This window comes from Calypte anna, chromosome 3, assembly GCF_003957555.1.
Source record: "Calypte anna isolate BGI_N300 chromosome 3, bCalAnn1_v1.p, whole genome shotgun sequence".
Classification (NCBI taxonomy): Eukaryota; Metazoa; Chordata; class Aves; order Apodiformes; family Trochilidae; genus Calypte; species Calypte anna.
Genome location: NC_044246.1, coordinates 62316365 through 62341437, shown reverse-complemented (window position 1 = coordinate 62341437; position 25073 = coordinate 62316365). Strand labels below are relative to the sequence as shown.

Sequence of the window (25073 nt, the reverse complement as noted above, 5' to 3'; positions counted from 1 at the left end):
TGACAGTTGAAATTTTTAGTCAAATCTGAATGCTAGTATTAGTCTAATTTAAAAAAAAAACAAACTAATTTTTAATTATGTGCACACTTGTATGCAGTATATACATTCATGTCTTTAACTTCAGTTTGCCACATCTTTCCATCACATTTTTAGCAAGACCAAAGAAAACAGAAATTCTCCTGGACCAAATTCAAGAGTTTTTTAAAGCAGGAACATTTCAGTCATGGTGTCTGCTCATCTGCTGCTGAAACAGAAATGGAAGGGAAAGCTTCCCAACACTTTGGCTCAGAGCTTGGCATTTAAGATGTCAAAAAGGCAAAGATCACCTCACTTGCATGAACTCAGCCAACTGGAAAGGAACAGCATTTCTTGACATCAGCCCTAAGAGATGCAAGGTTTGAGTTGCTCTAATACTTTATGATGGATTTTATATATCATATTTCTGCAACCCTCAGCATTAAAGGATTAAAAATATGTCATAACATCACACTAACAACTCTTCACAAGACCTGGGGTAACAAGACACAGTTTGAAATTCAGCTGTCTCTGTGTGCAGTGCTACTGAGGCTGCAGTTACACATCCTACACAACTTCTAACTAAAGCAGAAAGAGATATACTTCTTTGGAATCACTGGTGATGAAACTGTAATGATATGTTGGCATTCTGTCAGGATACCAGGTTAACAAACTCAAAAAATGGCAAGGGTTGGAGAGTTTTAATAAGTGATCACAGTGGCTGTAACCTAATTTTAAGTTTTGCAGATATGAGGATATAAGATTTCAGAGCTTTTTTTGGATTTTTTATGTGGGGTGGAGAAGGCACAATGACATATCTCAAAAAAGCATAAGTGAGATATTAATATTCTACATTAAAACAATAACATAGCTTATTCACCTCTTTACTTTTAAATATAGTGCATTGGTTATAGGTGGGGGAACTAAAGCCAGCTTTACATCACTAATGGTGGGTTCAGACTAGATGGATGAGAAACACGTACATTTCCAACTCTAACATCCTCCACAAATATGCCTTTGAGTGTGAATGATTCTTTTATCACCAGGAGTATTATTTCACCTGGTATCTTTTTATTTACATCTTTCTCTTTCATGCACACACAAATCCACACTAATTGAAATAGTTGCTCTTTCCTTGATCTTTATGTTTGCTTTTTGTTTATGAGTACAAATGTACCAGCACACAGAAGACAAAACTAGTAACATGCCATGGGTACAGCAGAAGTATTTACAATAGTCTACCTGTGCCCTATAGAAGGGTACAACAGTTCAGGCACAACAGGAATTTATTCAACAAAAGAATGTGTAATTTGATTTAAGCTTACTGTGGCTACCAAATTAGAGCAGTAATATAAATAAAGTAATATAAATAAATTATTTATATAATTTAATATATATATAATTATAGATATCATAATATAACATAACAAATTATTTATATTACAGCAGTAATATAAATAAAGTTATTTCTTACTAACTACAGAATCCAGGAAGAAGTAGGAAGCTGAAGCCACCAAGGTTTACAGTTTTAAACAGTCTGCAGTCTTGTTTGACAGAATTTTGGGTAAGTCTAGAAGGAAGAGCAAGACAGAGGTCCAGCCTGCATGGATCCAAATCTTCACTAAGACATGGGGTTGCTTGAATTAGAGGGGAAAAAAGAAACAGGGAATGAAGGAAAGATGGGAAGTTGCAATAATGAAGGCGATGTTTACAATTAAAGTAGGTTGAGATCCACACAGCAACACCTGCTTGCACTTGTTAAAAAAAACCAAAACAACAAAAAAAAACCCCACACTAATTGAAAGCACAGTAATTGAGGTATTTGGGGAACATTTGGACAGTTCAATGAGCAGTTGTGGGCAATTACCATTCAGATAGTTACTATGTTAACTACATTGCTACCTGGAGTGATAAAGAGAGAAAGAGAATGTGACAGGACTGAAAAATGAGATGGATAACAAGGACTCTGGAAGACATTCTCTGGAAACTTATCCAATAAAAAAATTAGGCAGTTGAAAACTGTGCTTTCAGGGGAAACTGAAGCGACATAACAGCTTCCTAAAGCCAAAAAGAAATTCCTGTACTCCTATCCCCTCCTGTTGTCTTCTCCTAAAGTTCAAGTTCCTATTCGAGGTTGGCCCTGGCCAATACAATAGTCCTTTACAAACCACTTTAACACACTGCAAGAGGCAGAAATATCTGGGCTTTGTTGCTTTTTAGTGAGATAGTTGACTAATACAGGCATTTTCACTGGTGGCTGGTAAACCAGAAGTAAGAAGTGAGCTGGGAATTGGCAACAGGGACACCACCTTCTCACAGCAGGTGAGCTGTTCAGGCAGTCTGTCAGTCTCATGAAGCCACAGCTCAGCCTGATTTGAAGATTTATATATAAACATACACATGTTAGAGAGAAAAATTTTATATAGTTAAAAAAGTGACCTATGGCATATAGCAAGAACCTGAAACACTCTAAATTTGGCTATTGATTCTTCTTCTTGAAGCAGCAATGCTATGGAGTCACATCTAATCAAAAGTGCTTTGTCAGCCTGGATTTTGCAAGAACCCATGAATACGTGAACCCCACCCATTCATGTCATGCTCTGCCCAGTGAAAAGAGCTTCTATACATTGAGGCACCTTTATTTTAAACAGCAGCATCATAAGTTTCTTCCCTTATTAAGAGCTTGATTCTGCTATTCCTACAGAAACAGGGCAGAAGTCTGCTCAGAAAGCAAATGTATCTTAAAAACAATGGTGCTTTTCATGAAGGATACTGCTCAGCACTAACAAGAGTAATGAAACTGGCCTTTGCAAATCAACTGTGCATCATCAACAACAGCTGAAGAAATTATAGCCGAATTATTTGTTTCCTAACAAAAGAAAAGAATACTGCTGCTTCTACGTATAAGCCTATTTTGAGGTCAACTGTGGGCTTACCTTTCCATTTTTGCACTCATCCTCTGCACAGAGACACCACCTTTTAAATTTGATTCACATGACAGTGACACATCTCTATTTTGACTGCAGTAGCATTAGAGAGGGAAAAGGAGGTCAAGAGGAAAATATGGTACTTTTCAGAAGCACTCAAGTACAATCCATGTCCATTTGCAAAGTGATGTAGGACAAATTTTTAGTTGTAGATGTGTCTAGAAGACCTCCACAAACATCCCCCCAGTGAGATTTCTCAAGGGCACCAATGTGAAACAGAAGACAAGACAGCTCAGAATTCAAAGTTGGTTATTCTGGCCAGTGGCCCGTGGTGCAATGAAGCTACTGCACTCATAAATTATTGTGATCTACAAATTGCACAGATTAATTACTGAACTGTCTCTGTCCCACATTTATCTGTCAGCTTATTGCTCAACAACCCACTACAATTCTTGTCAAAATTCCTTAATCAACTGGCCAAATCAGTTCTCCTTAACTTCATGCATTGTGAAAGTGCAAGATATACTTCAAGTTTCTGCATACAGGGAGCTTGGAAATTGCAATTATTTGTCAAAATATATATCTGAATCCAACACCACAGTTATTTGCGCACTTCACTGAGATGGCTGCAGAATCATGCAAAACCACAACACACACTGACACTGGGTAGCAAGATCCATGAGCCATTTTCACACGATCAGAGGGAATATTCAATGGTGGCACAGTGGAAAAAGTCTAGCTTTCTTAAAACCGCACTAAAAAGCAGTCCAAGCAAGTTTCATGCCTGCACAGTTTTACATTATTCAGTTTTAAAGAAATAATTAAGATAAATAATTACAGTGTCAGAAGCTTTTTCTTCCCAATTTTCTTTTCAGAATAAGTCTGAAAAGATTTTAATCACCTTGCACTTGTCTGGACAATGACTTTTTTTTTTCCAGACACATTTATGATTATAAGGATGCTGCTCTTATAGAGAATCATACTGCAATGATTCATAAAGCAGCTACAATTGAAGATGTTTAGAGAAGACCTCTCCCCTCCAGATCAAAGGTGGGAATGACCTAATCACTAACTTCATGTCAGCAATAAACATGCTGGATTTCATGCAGTCTTCCCTAATCCAATTTCAAATAAACTGGTTAAAAACAGAGTAAGAGACAATGATCCACAAGAACTGCCAGTGGACAACTACAACAGTGATATCTTAAAGGACTTCAGCTATATTAAAAATGGATTTGTCCACAACTCTGCTTTAGTAGGGATTTGCATCATGCTGCCAGAGCACATTTCAGAGAAGGTACATATACCATTTTGGCTCAAGTGAATCACTTCATCAATATAACTATAGTTACTTAATACAAATTGGCAGAGATATAAAGCAAATATTTCAGGCCAATACCAAACAGTTTGGTAGTTTACTCAGTAACTGTGAAAAGCAGAAGCACATTTGAAACTTTAGAACTAAAGTCAGACACAAATCATTCATTTTGTACTTAAAAACAAAATCTGCAGTTCATTCATTCAAGAAAAAAAAACCTTTGATTTCTGTTCTGAAGTTCATGGTTTGGCATTTAGTGACTAAGGACAGAAAACCTGTTCCATTAATACTCATTCACAGTCCTTAAAAAAAAAACAACAACCCACAACAGATTTTGTACCCCAATATTTTCAAATTCAGGAGGAATAGCAGCACTATGTTTCTCTATATTGTTGTTGTTAATTAAGTCCTGTTTGCTGCTCCTGAATTTCTATTACTTAGCTGCACTGGATGTGTGTGTTAGAAAGTAATGGAAGATGGATCAACAGCTGTAGTTGCTATGAAAATTATGGCAGCAGATCAGAGGAATTGCAGCTGCTCAGTTCATGCAAATAAGAGCTACTGACAATGACTATAATTACACAGCATGTCAAACAACACAGCTGGAGCAGAAGTATAGAGTACCTATTTTAGAAAGCAGAAAGATTTCCATTTCATTATGTTCACATTCCCTAAACTCCCATTCTGGGATAACAGGATTCACTTTCTGTCAATTGACTCACAGATACAGAAAGGGCTACTAAGTCTCTCAGGTGCATTCTGCTGTCAGTGCTCCAGCTGTCAAACGTGGTACCTCTCTGCATCTTTACAAGGCATTTACAGTACAGCCTCTACTCAGAGCTGCGGTTCCAGTTCACTGCCTACTACGTAGATCACAGATAAGAGGAAAGATCCGGTCACATCCAGTGTCAAAGCCTAGGAAGATTGTTTCCAAGTGGCTCAGACAATGCGGGTACCATCCCCCTATCCAAAGCCTGCTCCTGATACCTGGAACAGCACTGGAATATGCTCAAAAGTAATATTAAAAAAAACCGAACAAGAGTGAGTACTTTCAACTTGCTCTGGGTAATTCCTCTTCCACTTTAGGTGCCAAGGCCCTCTTAAAGAGGGCATTTTCTTCTCCTAGACAAAACTTCACTAAAAACTCCTCATTTTCAGGGAGGTTGAACACAGTGCTTGTCCTGTTACATCTGTAAGCTGTTTCACACATTAGCAACAGTTTAAATAAAGTGACATTTTATTATTTTAGTTTCTTCCAGTTCCTGTTCTGCATTCAGCCGCTGTTAATTAAAGCCCTCTGTATTCTACTAGTTGTTTCATGCTGCTAATTCCCTGCACCTGTATGGAAAAAAAAGACAGATTGCACTTTCATGTGCTTTCCTCTGCAGCCAAAAACCTGTTTCAAAAACAATACAGCACAAAATGATGCTACAAATAATAAACCCAGAACAAGAAATATCAGACTAATGGAGAGATTTATTTATTTATTTTTCCTTATGACAGCCACATTAAGAGAAATAAAGGGATATGCAATTTTGCAGTCCTACCTCTCATTCAGGAGTGAGAAGTTGGACCCACTTGGTCCGTGACACAATTGGTTGCTAAAGCTCCTCACTGCTCTTTTTTTATACAGTGATTCAAACTGTTATCACCAGACATTACATAACCTTCCCTCTGAACTATGAAGAAATCCAAACCTTTTTCCTGTGAAGTCTGCTGACAAACCCAGATCTTATCACCTTGCAACTCGGGGACCTGACTCCTGATAGAAGTGGTAGCTCAAGCTTCCCACATTTCACAGGTACAAGCATTAAATTGTGGCTCCAACATGACAGCTACCCAAATTGTTGCTCTTACCTGAAATCACATGCCGTGGTAAGTTCTGCTCCTCCTCCAAGAGCTTTTCCTTGGATTAGTGCAACACTGATCAAAGGCAATCTTTATAAGAGAGTTTTGTAAACAAAATTCATACTTTTAGTCTTCTAGAAATTACAAAAGGATTCAAGCAAACCATCTCTACAGTGGAAGATCAGAAAAATATACTCTTCCAACTCATTCAAGTCACTACATCTTTGGGGGTAAGTAGCACAATATCAATTCCATTCATCCTAAAATAATTATTCTACTAAATAATATGGAAACCCAAAATGAAAGAGCAAGACAGACATATTAAATTGAATCAAAGTAAAGATGATAATGTATTACGTTATGAAAAATACATGCTACAGATTACACCTAAAAGACTATCTGCAAGGAGTGACAGGGCAGGGACCCAAGAGCCCATAATAAGCCAGTACAGTACAGAAAGGGACAAGAAGAACTGCATGGCTGGCTTATCTAAAAACAATGAGATTCAACATGACAACTTCACCAGCTTCTTCAGAATGCTACTACTATATCAGTTATCAATAAAACTTTTTTTTTTCAAGGAAAAAAACATCCTTTGAGGATAGCAACAATCTGTTACCTTTGATGGTGTTGTACTTAATCACTCAAGGTATTTTATTATGTTCAAGGTAATTCAAAGGACAGAGGTAAGGAAGAGTATGTAGGGAGGACTTCCTTCCCCACTGCCTTTGTCAAATGACTTACTAAAGAACAGTGACTGACTTAGGACAAGCTAAGAAATTAAGGCAACTGGTTAGTCCCAGTCTTAGCACTCTGATGAAGCCATTTCATTTTTTACTACAAAGAAAAATTTAACTCATTTCAGTTTTAAAACCACATTCAGAAGTCAACTTCCCAATCATGGCCATATGTTTTGTTTTACTTTAACAGAAGCACCAGTAATTTCTTATGGCCTAAATTCACTTATCAGCTGCAGAACACTTCATACAATATACAGCACAAACAAACCCACTAGAAGAGGGTAACTTCATCATTCCTGCAGTCTACGAGGAGCTTTAAGACACAAGTCCAAGTCCTCTACATCCACACTGATCCATTGGAGGCACCTTGTTCAGGATCACAGTCAGCCTCCCACTCCTGTACTGGAGACTGATCCTATTTACAACAGATGCCCCCAGAGGGCAGCTCAGTGCTCCCCCTGAACCATCACTTCAGTGTACTCAGGAGTGCCCACTTCAGTGTACATATGAGGTGAGGTCTTAATATTCATATATCTTCCTCCTCTTTGTTTTGCCACCATCAATTTTGATTATATGGAACTCAACTTACACAAATGGATTCCAATTTGAATCTTGAGGATTCCATACAGTATTACTACTACTACTACTAAGTCTCCAGTCTCCTGGAGAGTTTTACAGGATAATGTTAACTCATAACACTTTCTCATATAGATTATTTGAAAACAAAGAGTTCAAAGAGCTCTAAGAAAAAAAAAAAAAAAAGCTAGACTCTACCACACATGGATTTAATAGAAACGTGATTTCTTAAGGGAAGCAAAATCTAAATGAAAGGAAAAAAAATTGTTTTTCAGAAGTAACAGATGGTAGAACTGAATACAATCCCCTTATGAAGTGGGAAGATTAAATAAATATATTAAATAAATGTTGCCTGTGTAGGCTGCAGAAGCTGGTCTGCTTGGCTTTTTTAAGAGCTACCAATTTCCACTGAGTTCCAGAAGACCAGCTTCAGAAACTTTGAAGGCCTACATTTCCTTAACTCCAGGTACCTCCTGGCCCTCAGCACTCCACATAAGCCTACAGAATTTTTTTTCTGTCCCAGACTCTGGCAAGTCTAATAGCTGCAAAATGTTAAGGTCTAATTTAAATCCATAAATACCTACCTGACTAACATTTGCAAATAGAAGGTCTGGGATTAAAAATTACATACTTAAAACTATGTATTTAACTTTAAACATCTTGTTAAGGAGTTAGCCAAAACATATTCCAATCCTTATAATTACTTCATAGTGAAGGGTAAATAAAATATATTACCTCATAAGTCTGGTTAAGGTGTTTTGCATAAACATGCACATATTCATTCCATCCTACAAAGAATAAGAAATTAAAAAAATGTTAAGTGATTCTAATGTGAAGCAATTAAACACTGAGATGGAACAGATGAGTATTCATTATATTTACTCTAGCTGGGTTTCTTCTCTTTGTTTAATGTTGACTAAATTCCAGTCCAAACCTACTATGCACAAATAGAGAACCTAGTATAGATCATGTTAAAAAAACAAATCAGAACTCTATCAATTTCTAAGAATTTCACTTATAATTTAAACCACTGTTAAAGTAATTGCAATACTAAATTTCCATGATGTGAAATTTTACATCATTTCCCCTAATATGTAAGGAGTGAGTGTCAGGGAGATGGAGTTAGGCTTTTCTCAGTGATGACCAGTGATAGGACAAGGGGTAATGGGTGTAAATTGGAGCACAGGAGGTTCAAGTTGAATATTCGAAAAAATTTTTTTACTGTAAAGGTGACAGAGCCCTGGAACAGGCTGCCCAGGGGGGTCGTGGAGTCTCCTTCACTGGAGACATTCAAAACCCGCTTGGACACGTTCCTGCACGATGTACTCTAGGTGGCCCTGCTCTGGCAGGGGGGGTTGGACTAGATGATCTTTCGAGGTCCCTTCCAACCCCAAGGATTCTATGATTCTATGATAATATTTCCTTTTCTCACTCCCAGTTGAAAACCCATAAAGCTGAGTTTTAAACGTCTGTATAGAACCACAAAGTGCTGCACATTTTTCACTGTTCCAAATCCATAAAGTTTCAGACAAGATACAATTCACCAGCTACATTTTTTTATTGTCTGGGCCAAAAAGCATTTCAGACAACATCAAAACAAAACAAAACTGAAAAGAAGATTCTTCTTATTTCTTTCCTCCTTTATGTTTTACATCAGCTTGGAAACAATAATGAATAGGGAACAATTGTTCTCCTTTCTTCCAGAACAAGAACTAAAGAGCTCCAAATAAAATCAGTTGCTTCTGGGTTCAAAACAATCATTTCTTCTTGCAACATGTATTTCAAATGTGGAACATTTTTCAGCAGGGCACTGCAATGTCTAGAAGACTACAAGAATTCAAGAACAGCTAGATAACCTCACAACAGAAAAATCGACAAAGGTTATTGAATACATGGCAGAACCTCTGGCTCTAGAAGTCTTAGTCACAAATTGCTGGGGCCTAACAATATTTTGAAGCAAAATCATTGCCTATCTTGCTTTGCCTGTCCTTATATCCCCTTTCAGGCATCCAGTATTGACCAGGAACTCAAAAAATGACAGGGCTAAAATGACCCAGTATGGCCACATTCACATACACACTGAACTACACCACATGCCATTTAATCCAGATTTAAAATAAATAATAAAAAAAATTAAATGTTTGGACACTGCAGAAGTAAACAAAAACAAACCAAAAATCAAAAAAAATCCCCAAAGTTGTTAAAAAGCAGCACATCTTTCAAAAAAAAATGGTAGGAAGAAAAAGAACGTGAAGACATCTCTTCATTTGGCATTTACCAAATTCTAAGTTCTAAAACTATTTTACAGGGGTTGGCAAGTTAAAAAAATCTGCCTTAATTAAAAGTTTCTGACTCATACCTCGGGGTAAGAGAAGCTAAGCAGTACATCTTGAAACAGACCTTGAATAACAGTAGGTCAGTTTCAGTTGATTTATTGTTCATTTATTAATGTGTTCCCAAGACCTACTATATACAGTGCCAACCGGCACTATGGTGTTTAAGGACAGATCCCTGGCAGATGGAACCTGCCACACTACAGAGGAATCAGTGAATTTAGCTTCATTACATTAAAGGCCTGCTTGAAAATTTCATCACACCTCAATTTACAAGCAGACTTTTATTTATCACTGTAGCAACCTCCTACCTTAAGATCCATAGCAACATTTCCATTGCAAATTAAAGAACAATCAAATCCTCCATGATAGCAGCCTCAGCACATCTGATCAGGAAGAAAAGTTCAGAGCCCACACAAATATACAAGGAACCAGTTCTCAGACATGGACTTGCAGTATTCCTAACTACAAACATCAGGATGAAGCTACAAAATAAGCTCTTCAAAGAAAGCAATTTTTCACTTCATTGCAGCAGAGTCCTTGCATTCAAATCAGCTGCCTGAGCTCATACCAAAATGTTAACTAAAGATTAATGCCAGAACAGAACAGCTTGATAACACACAGCTATGACTGGCTACACATAAAAAAAAGTCTTCCTATTCTCAGGTGATAGAGAGATTACTGGGTATCACATGGGAAAAATGACTGCACAGAAAACACCCTGGAAAAAAAATAAAACAATTACTTGAGTCCTGGCCAACACACCCTTCAAAGCTTGCTGATAAGAAAAATAAGGCTACTAGTCAGAACACTTTATCTGAATAAGAGAGGAGTCTGAGAAATAATCACATTTTCAGCTCTAATACTGTCCTTGGAACAAGAAGAAAAGTAAAAAGCAGAAAGTCAGGTAAAATACAGTATGGATTTGTGGAAGAAAAGGATTAATAGTTTGAAATGGGGCTAGGAGAGGCAGTCCTTCCTAAAGTAGAAAATTACTCCTGGCTCTTTTTGCTTCAAGAGCTTGGAGTCCACTTTCACTACAGACAGAACAATACTTCCAAACCACCTCTAACTGCTCAAACATCCTCCTTCCATGGCTTCCTGCTTGGGAACCTCTGCCCTAAGGCTTCTGGATAAGAACAAAAGAAAGTGAAATTCACCTCTCAACTGTCCTTTCAAGAGCTTCTCTTGATTTTCAGCTAGCCAGTTTTTCAAGTCTCACTCCAAAATAAAGTTATTGCTCTTAGGAACTAGGTTTACAAGGACAGGAAAAAAAAAAGAATTTATTTTTTTTTAAATCCACTATTAATTTGCCTTCTGTGGTTTGGTGACCTAACGTTAGCACTTACCAAAGAATAACAGATAGGGGTGCTTTTGTTTGGTTCAGAGGTAGGATCATGGGAGAAGGACGACCAAGAGTGATAGAAAAGGAGGAGGAGGAGGAGCCACTAGGGAGCACAAGAATCCTTCAGCAATCTTGGGTCGTTATTTTATCTTTCCTGCACCACAGAGAAGAGCAAACTATATCATAGATTGCAAAAAATACAATCTCTCCTTAACCAGGAGATGAATAAAGTAAAAGAATCTTCTATAACTACTAAAAGCTATGGGTTAAAGCAGCCTTGCAAAAATGTAAAGGAAACATGTGCCAAGTCAGGGACAAAGCTATTTCCTTTTTTTTATTATTTTGGCCTCATGTACATCCATGGACAGAAGACTTTACCTAATGCTCTTTTAACCTGAAACTAGACAAAACTCTCGCCTGCAGTAAGTAGGAGAGCAAGTTTCTACAAGACTAAAGAACATCAAATGCTATCCCTTATTCTATTAAACTTTTATTAAAGATAGACTATTAAATCCTATCAAACAGATGGTTTAGGAGCTGGCTATTGTACAGAAATCCTCAATTCTGGATAAGTAGTTTGAAGTCTCCCAAGGAAACAGAAAAAAATTATATTTAATTGTTCTTGAATTATTTCTGGTGATTCCAGCACAAGATCTAGATTCTTTCTAGAGAATGTTCAACAAAGTTATAGTTAATACCCACACATTTCCTTCTTCCCAGTATTTATCTACTATGGACTCTAATCCTTACAGGAGCCCTCTTTGTTACTGCAATGGTTCCAAAGAATTTGTATAAACATATAGACCGAATACAAAACGTTCAAGAGAAAATAGAAGCAGAATCACTAAAAAATTACTGGATGCAGAACTCGGAAAGAAATCCTAGATTGCAGGTAAGAAAAGATCCATTCTTGGCTTCTGCTCATTTTCTGTTGCTATACTGCTAAAATAAGCTGGAAATTTCAGGTTAACAAACAAATATTAAAAAAATAAAAGATAAATATATTTTTAAAATTACCACTGCTTCTAAAGTGCCCAAGTTGAAACTCGTCAAAGGACATTTATATCCATAAAGTATGGTATATCCATATTAGGAAAATCATACCTCTCAGGGTATTAATACAAAGGACACAAAGTCTCCTGTAATTTTCAGAAACTGGACTATCCTGTTTATTTTATAAGGCCAGAAATATTTAAGGCATTGTAGTTTTTATTATTCTTAGTTTCCTTAACAGATACAAATCATCACTAAAACAAATACCAGACTAATCAGTTTTTGAGTTGTTACTGGAACATTCAACTAAAATTCAATTGCATGGGCAAATCTTGAAACTTGAAACGGAAACAAAAGAGCACCAGGATGCCAGTTATCTATTAATGCAAACCAGGATGTAAAAGCAGCACAGGAAGGCCCCCTTCCCCTGACATTACCCAACTCCTATTTCACACATTGCCAAGAACCACCGATTAACCTTTAAAAAGAATGAGAGAATGTGCAAGTTGTCAAGACAGGCTAGCATGAGCAAAAAAAATGCTATTAAGTCTTGATCTCTTCAGACCCATAGTTACATCTATGACTCACTTGACTGGAGTCCAAGATCAATGTTAAAGCTCTACAGCTCAAGAATTTCACCTGTCCTTCCATGTTATGCAGGTCCAATTGAAACCCTTCTGTAAGGGCAGCCATGCCACTTAAATTTGCTTTTGACTTTATAATATGTGAGAAATTATTACTTGTATCTGCTTTTAAAGGTCAAACTATGGAAGCACAGGTTCTTTGTTGTGTAAGTCCAGCAGATACTGTGCTGAGAAACTGAAATGACATTTTTAAAAGAAAAGGCTAAAAAGAATATGTAATGTAGGGATTCAGTGTTATGAATCAATTAAAATATTAGTTAAGTAATGGCTTAAAGGATCTGCTAGCATTTTTTTAACTATTTTGAAAGCTTGGTTTCATGACTTGCATGTAAAACTGCAGCAGAAACATAGTGCAACACCTCTGTCTGAAAGGACTCTGGGAACATAAGAAAGCTAATTTTTATCCAAAAATGTAATTTGGATCACTACTTGCCTGAGACTTGGCCATTGCTTTGACAGCATTCAAATCAGATCCCGAGCAAAAGGTGTTTCCTGCACCATAGATGATAAGGCCTCTTCCATCCTTCCAGCTTTCCAGTTCAGTTACCCTCTCGTGGAGTTCTAACATCATAGTGCCTATCACAAGAGAGGAGAAGCAAAGTTTCTTAAAAAAATATTATCAACACCACTGTATGTTTACATTCTGGTTTTCATCACTAAAACCAAGTTATCAGTAATAAGTGATGGGCTTAAAAACACATTGGAAAGCGTAACTTAAAATCCACCATACAAGCACCAACATGTTTTTTCCTCAAAGATGCACATCCTAAAAATTCTGAAGCAGATTCTGCAATTCTTTGGTACGCTCAAAAAAAAAAAAAAAAAAAGCCAGGAGGTAAGCATCAACTGATTTATTCTTGTTTGCATATATTCTGGACACATAAACTTGTACACAACTTATACATATATCAATCCAGATCTGTCTATCTAGTAACTTTGGTGCTACTGTCATTTCACCCTGCCCACAGAGCTGGGACAATACAGAAAAGAATCATGTGCCAACTGGGTTCAAAGGTGTGAATATTAATAAAGATCCCTAAGAAAAGGCTGAAGATGAAACCATGTTGTGGGCCAAAGACATTCAGAAGTGTTTACCTGAAAGAAAAAGATACATACTTGAAAACAGGAGCAAAGAACTTCTTAACTTCTAAAAGTACAAGAAAAATATCATTCTAAAACACCTTTGATTTCCTTCATGGTACCTTTCTAGAAAGGCTCTCTTTACAATGTATATACTAGGCTCAAAATGTATGGATTACACAGCATGGATTACACAGCAGCAGCTTTCTACTTCTAGCTTAACCACAGTAGTCTCATGTATTCATGTAAGTACCCTTCCCAATGGGGATCTCTACAAACTCCCAGAGCTTGTTTTCTGTTTCTAAAGCTCATCCTTATTACAGCATCTTCCACACCAACTGAGCTTACCCAGCAATAACCTTCCCCCTCTGCATGCTGTGACTCTCATTCAGTTATAACCTTTAGAGAAAATATTTACAGAAACTAATTTCAGAAAGCAGCCTACGTACAGGCTGATGATACTCTCAGCTTTACCCTTATTTGACAAGAATTTATATGGACAGGCTTGCTTTCTTTAGACAGAAATGTGCTTCAGCCTAGTACCCTCAAGGACTCTGTCCTTTTCTGCCATGAGTGTTGAGTTTTTTGACCCTGTGCCTGCATGCACAGACTTTAGACTGTTCTGAAATTGCCCATTAGCAGCCATCTTCATGTGAAGACATTTCTTTTTTTTACCTTCCTGCCTTTTTTTCCTTGCAGTTCCTTATGAAGTAAGCTTCCCAGCACTAGATTAAGAGTGAATTCTCAGTCAAGCCCTTCCACCTAAGATTTGGTCTCCATCACTGAAATAGCAGTAATTAAGCGGATATTACATATTGTATACCAGAATGGCACTGGGTTGGTTTTTTTCCACTGTCAGGTCCAGACTACAGTCCTCTAACAAATTTATGAGTTCCTCTGCCCTCTGTATTTACAATGTGATCATGCTTTTTGTGTGTTGCACATTACATTTGCTCTCATTGAATTTTACCTTGTTGATCCTGAGCTCTTTGTAGCAGTTAATCAAGCTATTATTAATCAAGTTAATCAAGCTATTATTTTAACAACAGACATGGTCCACAACATTCAATATAATGATGAGAACACAGTATGAAAGCACATCTTCATTCTCCTAGTCTTGGTCATTCAGCATTTGATACCAGTAAATTCATGTTTTTCATAGAAAAAAATCCCCTTGGAATGATAACTTGTCTGCATCTTAATTATAATCTGAGAATAAATGCTTTAAAGTCAATCACAGAAAACAGAATTATCACCATTATTATCTAGTTCTTGCAGGCTGGCTTCCTTCTCTTTTAAATTAAGACCAACTCCAGCCAGAGGTTGGGTTGCTGAAATTGGTTCCACAAGGCTTAAACTTACATTATTAGCACTTGTTTCCAAATACACCATTTCAAACAGGTGGCTATCAGATTCCAATTAGGAAGAGAAAAAAACCCTCCACATTTCTTACTAGCAATTTGCCAACCATTTTATTCTGAGTTTGGTTTCGGGAGTTGCTCAAGCTTACAATAAACAGAATTCCTTCAAGATAAAAAGCTGCTGTATAAAGTAAATGCCTGGCAAATAGGATTTCTCTCAAGAGTTTAATGATGTTTTGCAGCTTTCTAAAGGAAGCTTTTAAGTATATATAAATTCACATCTGCCACTACCCAGAAGCTCTGAGACACAGAATCAACAGAATTTATTTGAGGTGGGATCTCTACAGGCTTTAGCTGATTAATTCAACCAGGTCTTCCTGGGGCAAGTTCAGGGTTGTGCATGCCATCCCTCTCCATATTTCTCCCGAGGTTATTAGCTGATACACAACAAAAGGAAAAGGATCAGGTGCCTGCTAGTTCCTCATTTACAGACAGTAACACAAAATGAAATGCAGTATAAATTAATATGCCATACCACCCACTGCAGTGGACAAGGGGATTTTTCTTCTACTCTCCTTCCTGTAACCACAAGTCTCTGGCAAAAGTGCACAGTATAAAGAAGCAGAAATCCATTGAACTGCCATAGTAAGATTGTTTCCAGAACATATTTCTATGGATATTACTTAGCAAAACAGAGTACTGGTTTCTTCAGGACCCCACACACTACCGTAAAACAGAACTGCCTGACCCTATGGTTCATTTGCTCTATGCCAGTCAGGATCTGCAATAAAGGCAGAACTATTAATTTCCTCACAGATTTTTGTAGCTCATCCTGGCTAACAGAGCATCTAATTCGCATACACTAATAATTTATTTTCAAAGCAGTCCTACAAGGAGATAAGAGGGTTTTTTACAGGCCACTGACTGAGCAAGAGAGAAAATAACTGCTAATTTGGGGTGCTCAGTTTGAGAGATGTGATGGGATTTCAGCACTTTGTATAGTCAAAGTACAGCTACTGGTGGCCTAAATAGCAGCTGTGGCTGCTGGACACATTAGTTCTGAGGACCTTCTGCCAAGCACCCAGAAAATGGGAAACATAGTTGTAAGTTTTTATGAAAGTTTTAAGCAATTTGACTTGTATTTCATCCAATTTCCACAGCTGACTGGGCCTCATCCGTGCTTTATCCTTCTGCTAGTACCTCCCCCTTCTCCTCCTCCTCCTTCAGCTTCCAAAACAAGTAAGCTACTAACAGGAGGTCTACAAACCATTCCTTGTAAAGCTCTATTTTGAGTCAAAAAGAAACATCAGTGTGCTGAAAAAGAGGAAACAATAATGTAATTATGATGGAGAGGCATTTAGGAGGACTATCTCCATGCTAACACCTTTAACTGCAACTTCTAAAGTTAGAAAACAAAAGGGTAACTGCAGAGACATCTAAGTGCACCATCATTAATTCCCTTGTTCTGTTAAATTCTCCTCCTTTCTGCTAACAGTCATTGGTGAAAGGAGTAGATTGACATTCTCCATGTAAAAAGCTCTAAGCTTTGCTAGTGGGTTGCAAACATATTCGCTGACAGCAAAGGATCAGTGAGAACTGGGCAGGAAAACAGAACAGCAAAAACGAAATTAATGGGATGACACAAATGTATCCATTTCAAAATACTAAGAGATAAAGGCATTCTTACCCTAAGGGCTTATGCACAGCTCAAGCTCTGGTAGATGCAGACCCTGAATTTGTGCCACTTATGTCCGAAGAGCATAAATGGGAATATTCTAGACAGTGAAGGAGAGACTGCAACCTATCTTGGAGATTAAGAAAGGACTGAAAAATAACAAAACCCAGTTCATTTTGATAATTAAGTGTTGTCCACTGTAAAAGCATATTAAATAGATTTCTGATGTACAACAGCTGAGAATACCCAGCTCATCTGATCTTTAAACAGGCATTGACCTACAAAACATAAGGGAAATTAAATTTATAAAGTAAGCCATTTTGTGTGACTGGAAAAGACCAAATCATAGATAAGGTCCAAGGAAGGCTTCAGGTAAAGAACTCACCCTTTCTACACCACTTACAAAAGGAAGATAGTATTTTCCTACCCCCATATAAGTATTCTATGTTTCCAAAGCAGTAGAGACAAAACGAAAGGAGATAACAAGAAAGAGTTCAATAACAGAGTTGAGCTGACTAGAAGAAAACAAAAAGGGAAGAAGCAGATTCTGCCAGACATTCTGCCTGCTTGAGAATTTTTTTTTATTCTTATGACATCTGTAGTAAAGCTACTATACAGAAGAGTGGACATTTGGACATTTGCTGCATATCTGAATAAAAGTTAAACATTTTTTCTTTTAAATAAGTAATGGTAAGGCACAGCTTTTCATTTTATTTCGCCAAAATGCGAAAATGGGTAACTGAAGTAGAAAAACAACAAAACAGGAACCCCATCAGCTATATATGATACCTGTAAAGGCATTCATTAACTTTGGATTGTTCAAAGTAAGTATTCCAATGCCATTGACATCTTTGGAAAGGTTGATGGATCCACCAGCAAACTGCGCAAGTTTCTTCTTTACCAAGTCTTCCTCGTAGCCATGGGCACCATTATACAGTAATGCTCTTCTCTGTTGTTGTATACTCAGAGTTGTAGTCTGAAGCAAACTCTTCCACAGAGACATGGCCACTTCTGTAAATAAACAGGGGGAAGGAAGAGAAATCAGGAAATTTCCTTTGAAATCCATTTCACTCTATACTCTGACAGAGAGGGAAATGGGACAGCAGGATCAACCATAAAGGTGATGCAATCATAAAAGCCTATAGAAATCATCAAAAGCTGCATTTTTAGTTGGCACCTACTCCTACAAAGCTAACAGACAGAGCTTTGTGAAGTTGTTTTAGCAGTTAAACTAGAAATCAGCATCTTTAAAAATATTTTCTTGTAAAAATTACCCAAAACTATTTGTGCATGGAACATGACAGAGGCTCGAGAACTGCAGCAAGATGTTGACATGTTCCATTAGACAAACTTACTCTGTACTAATCTTCCAAACCCTCCCTCATCCTCCCACTTTAAAAAAATACACAAACCCCACACTTATGTTGGAGCAGAAATCCTATCTAAAACCTTAGTTTTCAGGAACCAGACCTGCTTTTCTGTAAGCAACTATTAAAGCAAGGCACTCCTAAGAGAAATACTTGAACACAAAACTTGAGAACTAAGGACCATTCCTATATTGAGATACATTCCCTGCAACCTAATGCCATTAACATATATATCACAGTCCATCCTAAAATTCTCAAAGACAGCCACTTATACATGTACATTTATACCTGCCCTGCCACAACAATACAGCACTATCTCACAAGTTCAGCACAAAGAAACTAATACAGCCTATATGCATCTATGTATTATAAAGTCAAACACTGGAACTGGTAAATTTTTTACCTTCTGGTGAGACACTGAAGAGTCTTCTGAGTTCCTTACTAAATTCAAGGTTTTAATCTGTCACAACCATCTTTTCTACACTCAAGTGTAAACTAGTAAAACTAATTAAAAATCAAATTAAAAATCTGATTGAATACCAGGTCCATTGCTTTATAAATAACATCACTCAGCTGCTGCTTCTGCATCCCAATGCTCTCCATCTAAACACTTTCTAATATTAGCTAATATTTCATACCTTCAAAATGGCTTCTCTTGGTAAAACTTCATTTAACAGTAAGAACAGGTTTCCAAAGCTCATTTCTCAGATAAATGATTCTTTTTATATTCAGACTCTCTGAAGAGAAACAGCGTTCCATTTTCTCTAATACTTAAGTAGTCACTCCCCAACATACATTCATGCAATAAAACTTTCCATCCATCTACAAGCTTTTGCTCAGCAGAGAACAAATATTAAAAAGCATGGATAATGCAGGCTTTCATTGCAAAGTGTAGCTTGAGCAATTATCTCCCAATTTTTAATGAATACAAAGTCTCCCTAGTTTAATTCTCTAGGAAGCCAGAATGATTGCCTTGAAAGCAAAGGGGAAAATGAAAATAAATAAATAATAATAATAATAATAATAATAATAAAAAAGAAGCCTGTTCTGTTAACCTGTCAAATTATACTTGTTTGCTCACTTTTACACTACCTGGGTTCCACATGTTAAAAAATTTACAGAGCAAACGAGGCTTAAGATATGGAAATTTTATTCCACAAAAAAAAAAAAAAAAAAAAAAAAAAAAAAAAAAAAAAAAAAATCTGTGATTTTCAACTGCATGGTTATGTGCATTCTCAGCTCTTTAATATTATTACTATGGTAATAAAGAGCATCAGCAAGTGCGGGGTTAGAAAACAAATTGGACATCACTGCCTGCTGATCATGACTCATTAATCATGAGTCATGCAAGGTATTAGCACTGAATGATTTTTTTTTAAAACCATCTCTTAGAGTACCAGCCAGTACCCAGTTCATTTTTAAATAAAAACAAGACTGTTTTTACAGCTCAGTCTGAGAAATCTAACCACTCAGGCAAAGCACGATATTTAAGCTCTCTCAAAATAAAAGGATTTCTGCTGATCCCTGACAAACAAGATTCAAAATTTCAATTAGTATGGAGCACTCACAATCCAAGACATGACTGAAATTGATTTTCTGTACTGTAAGTGAAAGCAGTGCAAGGAGAGACATGCTGCAGTAACTGACACATTGTTGTAAGACAAGTCAAGAGATATTTATTACACCAAAATGCTCAGATTTTCAGTTTAACATAATTGTATCTATTTAGGTATACTTACAGAAATGAAACCTTAGTCAAATTTCAAAAAGTCAGACATGTTATATCCATTAATACCTGTAGCACATACATTCTTATAGTGGAAAAAAAAACAACAAACCAAACAAAATAAAACCGGGCCATACAGAAATAGCAAACACTGTGGGCAATTAGTATCTTTCAAATGTTTTTAAAAGAGCTACAGCTTTACATATCATCCGTGACAACTAAGAGATAAGCCAATAATGTGGATATCAATAGTTGCTCATTTCAGTTATTGTACCTCTTATATAAACCAATAGTTTAAATCCCATTTGGCACTCAAATGATTTTATAACACCATTGTCTCTGGGCTAGCAGACTGTGGCTTAACAGGAACACTTGGGGAATGCCAACACTCAGTATCAAAGAAACGACGCACATTATTCAAGAGCAATGAATCTGTCTTTATGCAGACACTCATACAGAACATAATGTATTTTAGTGCATAAATATATATCAGAGTTCTTCTGGGAGCTTCTGGTAATTGCCTAGTTAAAATTCAGCTCCCACAATGTTAATAATAATAATAAAAAACACCAGCACAAATATTCTCTAACCAAGCAGACTCCTTGGGAAGCTAATAACCTCCAACTCTTGGACAAGCATATTTGCTTTCATTCACCACTTCTCTGTTGCAACACCACATTTTCCTCTTAAAACACACTGTATCAAACAGTAATCTCGAGCAATGTTGCCAGTTGCAATTGCCAGCAGCCTAAAGAAAGTAAGCCAGAGAACAGGTACAGGATGTAGCTTGTGACTTCCTATATGTGTAGAGCTAAGGACAAACCAGAGAACCAGATGTTGAGACCCCAAACGAGCATTCAAGTTCGATGCACAAACAAGGAATGCTGCACTACAGAGCAGCTACACAGAAAAAATCAGCAAGTTAAAATGTATGACCAGGGAAAACCCCAGCTCAACGATAGTGCCTGAATTATTGACATAAGCCAGGGAAAAGAAAATGGGGAGAAGATGCAAGGATGTGGTTTCAATACATCAGGGAAATACTTCCTGGCCCACCCAGAAGGAAACATTTGACAGGTGTAATGTGCAAACACACTTGCAAGCCACCTGCAAAAAAATAACAGCTGAATTTCTGTTTTTGAACAAGAAGGGCACTTTTGTGACACCATCAAAGGCATCAAAGGAAACACAGGAGATGGGTCAAAAAACACAGGAGAATGCAACTCGAGGAGCTTCTGCAGCTGCTGTAACAAGCACAGAAATGTGAAGACAGGGAATGGAGAAAGGGATAGAAAATGCAAACTGAAGATGATGACTCACAGTCCTACCCTGCGTGTGTCTTACCAGTGACTGCAGAAGGCATTAAACTCTACTAGAGAGCAGTGATCGTGACTGTTGGATGCATCACCAGCTTCCCGCAGTGACTAACAACAAATGGAAAGCAAGTGGTGACCCAGTACTGAGGACTGGCATAACTGACCACACAATGTGAGAGCAGATGAAAAAGCAGAGTGAAAGATAAAACCACTGCATGAAAATAGTCTATCTGTACAAAAAATAGTAGACTGAAAAGGTATTAAAGTCATTAATACAAAGACTGGAACCTAGCACAGCGGGTGGTGAGTGATTGTGTGTGTGTGTGTGTGTGTGTGTGTGTGTGTGTAAGAGCAAGAAAATAAGTTCCAGTGTTGGACAGAGAGAGGGAATTCAGAAACAGCAAGATCAAAGGGAGCTGGCCTGCATGCAAATCAAGACAAAAGCATGGGTCTCACGATGAAGAGGAGTCACTGAACCCTACCCTCAGGTATAGAAAAAGTGTAGGAGGTAGGTCTCACCTGGAGGTTTCTCCCCAGCACTGGCTGAACAGGCCACTGCTTCCAGCTATTTGTCACCACCCCTCACCTTAAATACAGAGTACTGAACTCACAGAGTACTCCACCTACCTGATCCACTGAGGCATCCCTTCCCTTCAATGATGAGTGGGTTAGATTAACTTAAACACCTTGCCTAACAGGTTCTTCCCACTCCAATAATTAGCAGCTGACGTAAACTGAGGGCAGTCACCTCTCCAGCTGGCTTTCCTTCAGATGGAAGAAAGCAATGAGCAGATCTTAATCATGCTGAGGGATTAGCAGCAGAAAACCTACTGGCAAAACTTAAGTAAATAAATCAAGTTTGGGAATTCCTACCTTCTCAAGAAGGGAAATGCACCTCCTCTATGGTACCTCTACACAAAGCAGGAACTCCTACTAAGTTCAACCAGAGCCATCTCAAGCTCTGCCTTTCTCAAGATGCTGTGGCTCTCAAACTTATGAACCCTGCTCAGATATATAGTACATCATCCCTGGTAGGCAACTGTAGACCAATTAGGTGGGCTCAATAGTCTCTCCAGTTCAGTGTGAAGACACTTAAAAGAGCTTTATGACTCTTCTAAAAACAGGCTTTAGAAATAGCCAGTATTATAAAGGATAGATTTTTAACCACTATATTACTACTAGCCTCTATTTTACTGTTGAGAATAAAATTCAGAGCCTCCTACTTTCTAGATGTCAGCACTAGAAACAATGTTTACCAGGCCAGAAGCCGAGAGAACAAGAAGTGTCCAAATTAACTAAGTGAAATGACTTTTAAACCATTACTGTGAAATAAGAATACATTGTGGGAAAAAAACCTTTTAACATAATAAGTAAAAATCCTCCTGTGAGTGGCTCCAGTTTTAAGGGGACTTATCTTTTGCACCTCTTACCTGTTTTTACATTTCTCTTTGTTACCTTGCTTTTCCATTGTTTCTAAGCAGCTCAATTCTGGGGATAACAAGCTATGTATTCTCCAAATTATTTGTTCTTTGCTTAGTTTTGTATTTTTTATCAGCCCCTGCAGGCTATATGTTTAGACATGAATTACTTCTCTGTTCCTAACAAATTATTTTCTCTTTTAATAATTGGAATGATTTTTAATGGTTTGGAAGACCTAGTAAAAACATCATACAAAAATATACCTAGATCCAGTGTAAAGTAATGGCCTTCAAGGATGCTAAACTAGAAATGCAAAAGATTAGAAGTCTTCTACTGCAAAATTAGAAGTCTTTCTGTAAATATACACAACACTATCTAAAAACATTTGATTTTGGTCACATGATGGGTACAAGATCTTGAGTTTCAGAGCAGAAAGTGAGAGCGAGGAGTATCTCAGGGGTGTATATCTCTTGTGGCACTGGGAACTAGCTGAAACACAACAGGACACAGCATGTCACCTACCTCCTTGGCTCTACACACTAAATTTTGGGAAGCAATGGCATGGTATTACCCTGGGAGGAAAGACGAGTGAGAGGCAGAGCGGGGGGAAACTCTTTCCCCAGCAGAGGTTTCTTGCCGCTGACCTTGTGCTATGCCAAAACCCCGACAGGTGCCCTGTAGCACTTTGTCTGACCCATGCAAGCACTCCTGGCATAGCCTTTTATTTATGTATTGTAAATGAACAGACAATGGAGGGCTCCGTGCCAAAAGGGGACAAAGAGGGGCTGCAACTGGCTGTTTCCAAGGTAAGACCCCGGGTCTCTGTGCTGAAGACAAGCAAGAGCGTAACAATTTCAGGCAGGCACACCACGGCTACGCTCCAACCCCGGTGAGGCCGCATCGCCTTTGCCACAGGCACCCGGCGGGGACCGGGCCTCACGGCGCCTCCCACCTCTCCCATCAGCAGCTGCCGCCGCCGGGCCCCACTCTCTGTCTCTCTCTCTCTCTCTCCCTGTTCTCACCACCACAAGCCCCGGAGCCCCACGGAGGCCCCGAGCCGCTTCGGCAGTCCCTGCCCCGTCGCAGAACCTCCTTCCCCCTCCCGCAGTCTCGGCGAGCTGCCAAGGGCAGCCCCCGAGCACCGCAGGCCCCGGTATGGGCTCCGTAGGCCCACGGCCCAGCACTGACCTGGCAGCGCCGCGGCCTTTCCAGGCGCCAGGCGGGCAGGGGCGGGCGGTGTTGCGGGGAAAGCGGCCCCACCGGGAACCGCGGACGGGACGAGGGGGCCGACTTCGCGCTGCGGGGAGGCCTGGGCTGAGCCTCTGTCTAAGGCCTTGGGGCCTCCCCGCCATGGGGAGCAGAGGCTGTAACGCGTATTTAGCCCTGAGAGCCCGGGGCTGGGCTGTGGCCGGCAGCCTGAGCCGCAGCAGCCAAGTGGTGTCCTTTGCTCCCTGCCACATCCCCCTCATGGGTGATCGCCGGGCACCAAAAACTCTTGCATAAACTCAAGCAGCTTTGCCGCAGAAGACACTTGGAGGCCCCGGGGTTGCTAAGTAACGCATAAGCACTTTTTCCTGCATCCCAGAACGCCTCACCTCGGGTCACTCACCTGTAGGGAATCACAGAATGGTTAGGTTGGAAGAGACCTCCATCCTGTCCAAACTTCGACCAACACCATAAGCTAACTGCTAAACCATGTCCCTGAGGACCAGGTCCAAATGCCTTTTAAATGCCTCCAGGAATGGTGACCCCACCACTGCCCTGGGCAGGACATTCCAATGCCTGACAACCCTCTCAGTGAAAAAAAAAGTTTCTTAACCTCCAGCCTAAAGCCTGGCACAGCTTACATCCATTCCCTCTGGTCCCATCACAGCCCACTAAGGAGCAGAGGCTCTTTCCCTCCTCACTCCAACCTCCCTTGAGGCAGCTGAACAGAGCTCTAAGGTCTCCTCTCAGCCTCCTCTTCTCTGGACCGAACAAGAGTTGACCTGGAGTGAAGCACTGACCTCCTGCCCTGCATACCCTCCCTGGTGCTGCTCTGTGGGGCTGCACAAGTAGAGGCTCAGGCTCCATATGTTCACATCTATCTGTCTGTTTCATCTATATATCTGTCTTTCTGTCTCACCTGTTAGCACAAGTGTGAGCCCTTTCCAGCAGGCCTGCTCCTGGCTACTGCCTCCCCAGCCCCAGGTGTTTCTCACCGGCACCCAGGCAAGCTGCAAACCACCTCTGCTTCAAAAGGGAGGTATTTTTGTTCTGTCAATTCATGTCAACTTATAGCTGGCATAAAACGGCTGTGTCACGAACAGCCCTGCCCTCTCTGTCCTTCTCCTGGCCCTTGAAAGAACATGCACTGCCATGGCGAGAGCCACATCAAAAGAAACAAGTGC

General features: G+C 39.0%; 1 protein-coding gene across 1 annotated transcript in view; it reads right to left on the bottom strand.

The window, feature by feature from the left end:
* Positions 1–24081, bottom strand: part of ECHDC1 (ethylmalonyl-CoA decarboxylase 1) — a 35472-nt gene extending 11391 nt beyond the window's left edge. The window contains exons 1-5 of the mRNA XM_008497316.2: positions 23872–24081; positions 17645–17866; positions 13173–13315; positions 8160–8212; positions 6118–6198 (exon numbers count right to left, since the gene is read on the bottom strand). Coding sequence (XP_008495538.2) covers positions 6118–6198; positions 8160–8212; positions 13173–13315; positions 17645–17858 — 491 coding nt within the window. The 5' untranslated portion in view covers positions 17859–17866; positions 23872–24081. The remainder of the gene's footprint in view (positions 1–6117; positions 6199–8159; positions 8213–13172; positions 13316–17644; positions 17867–23871) is intronic.
* Between the last annotated feature and the right edge of the window lie 992 nt (positions 24082–25073).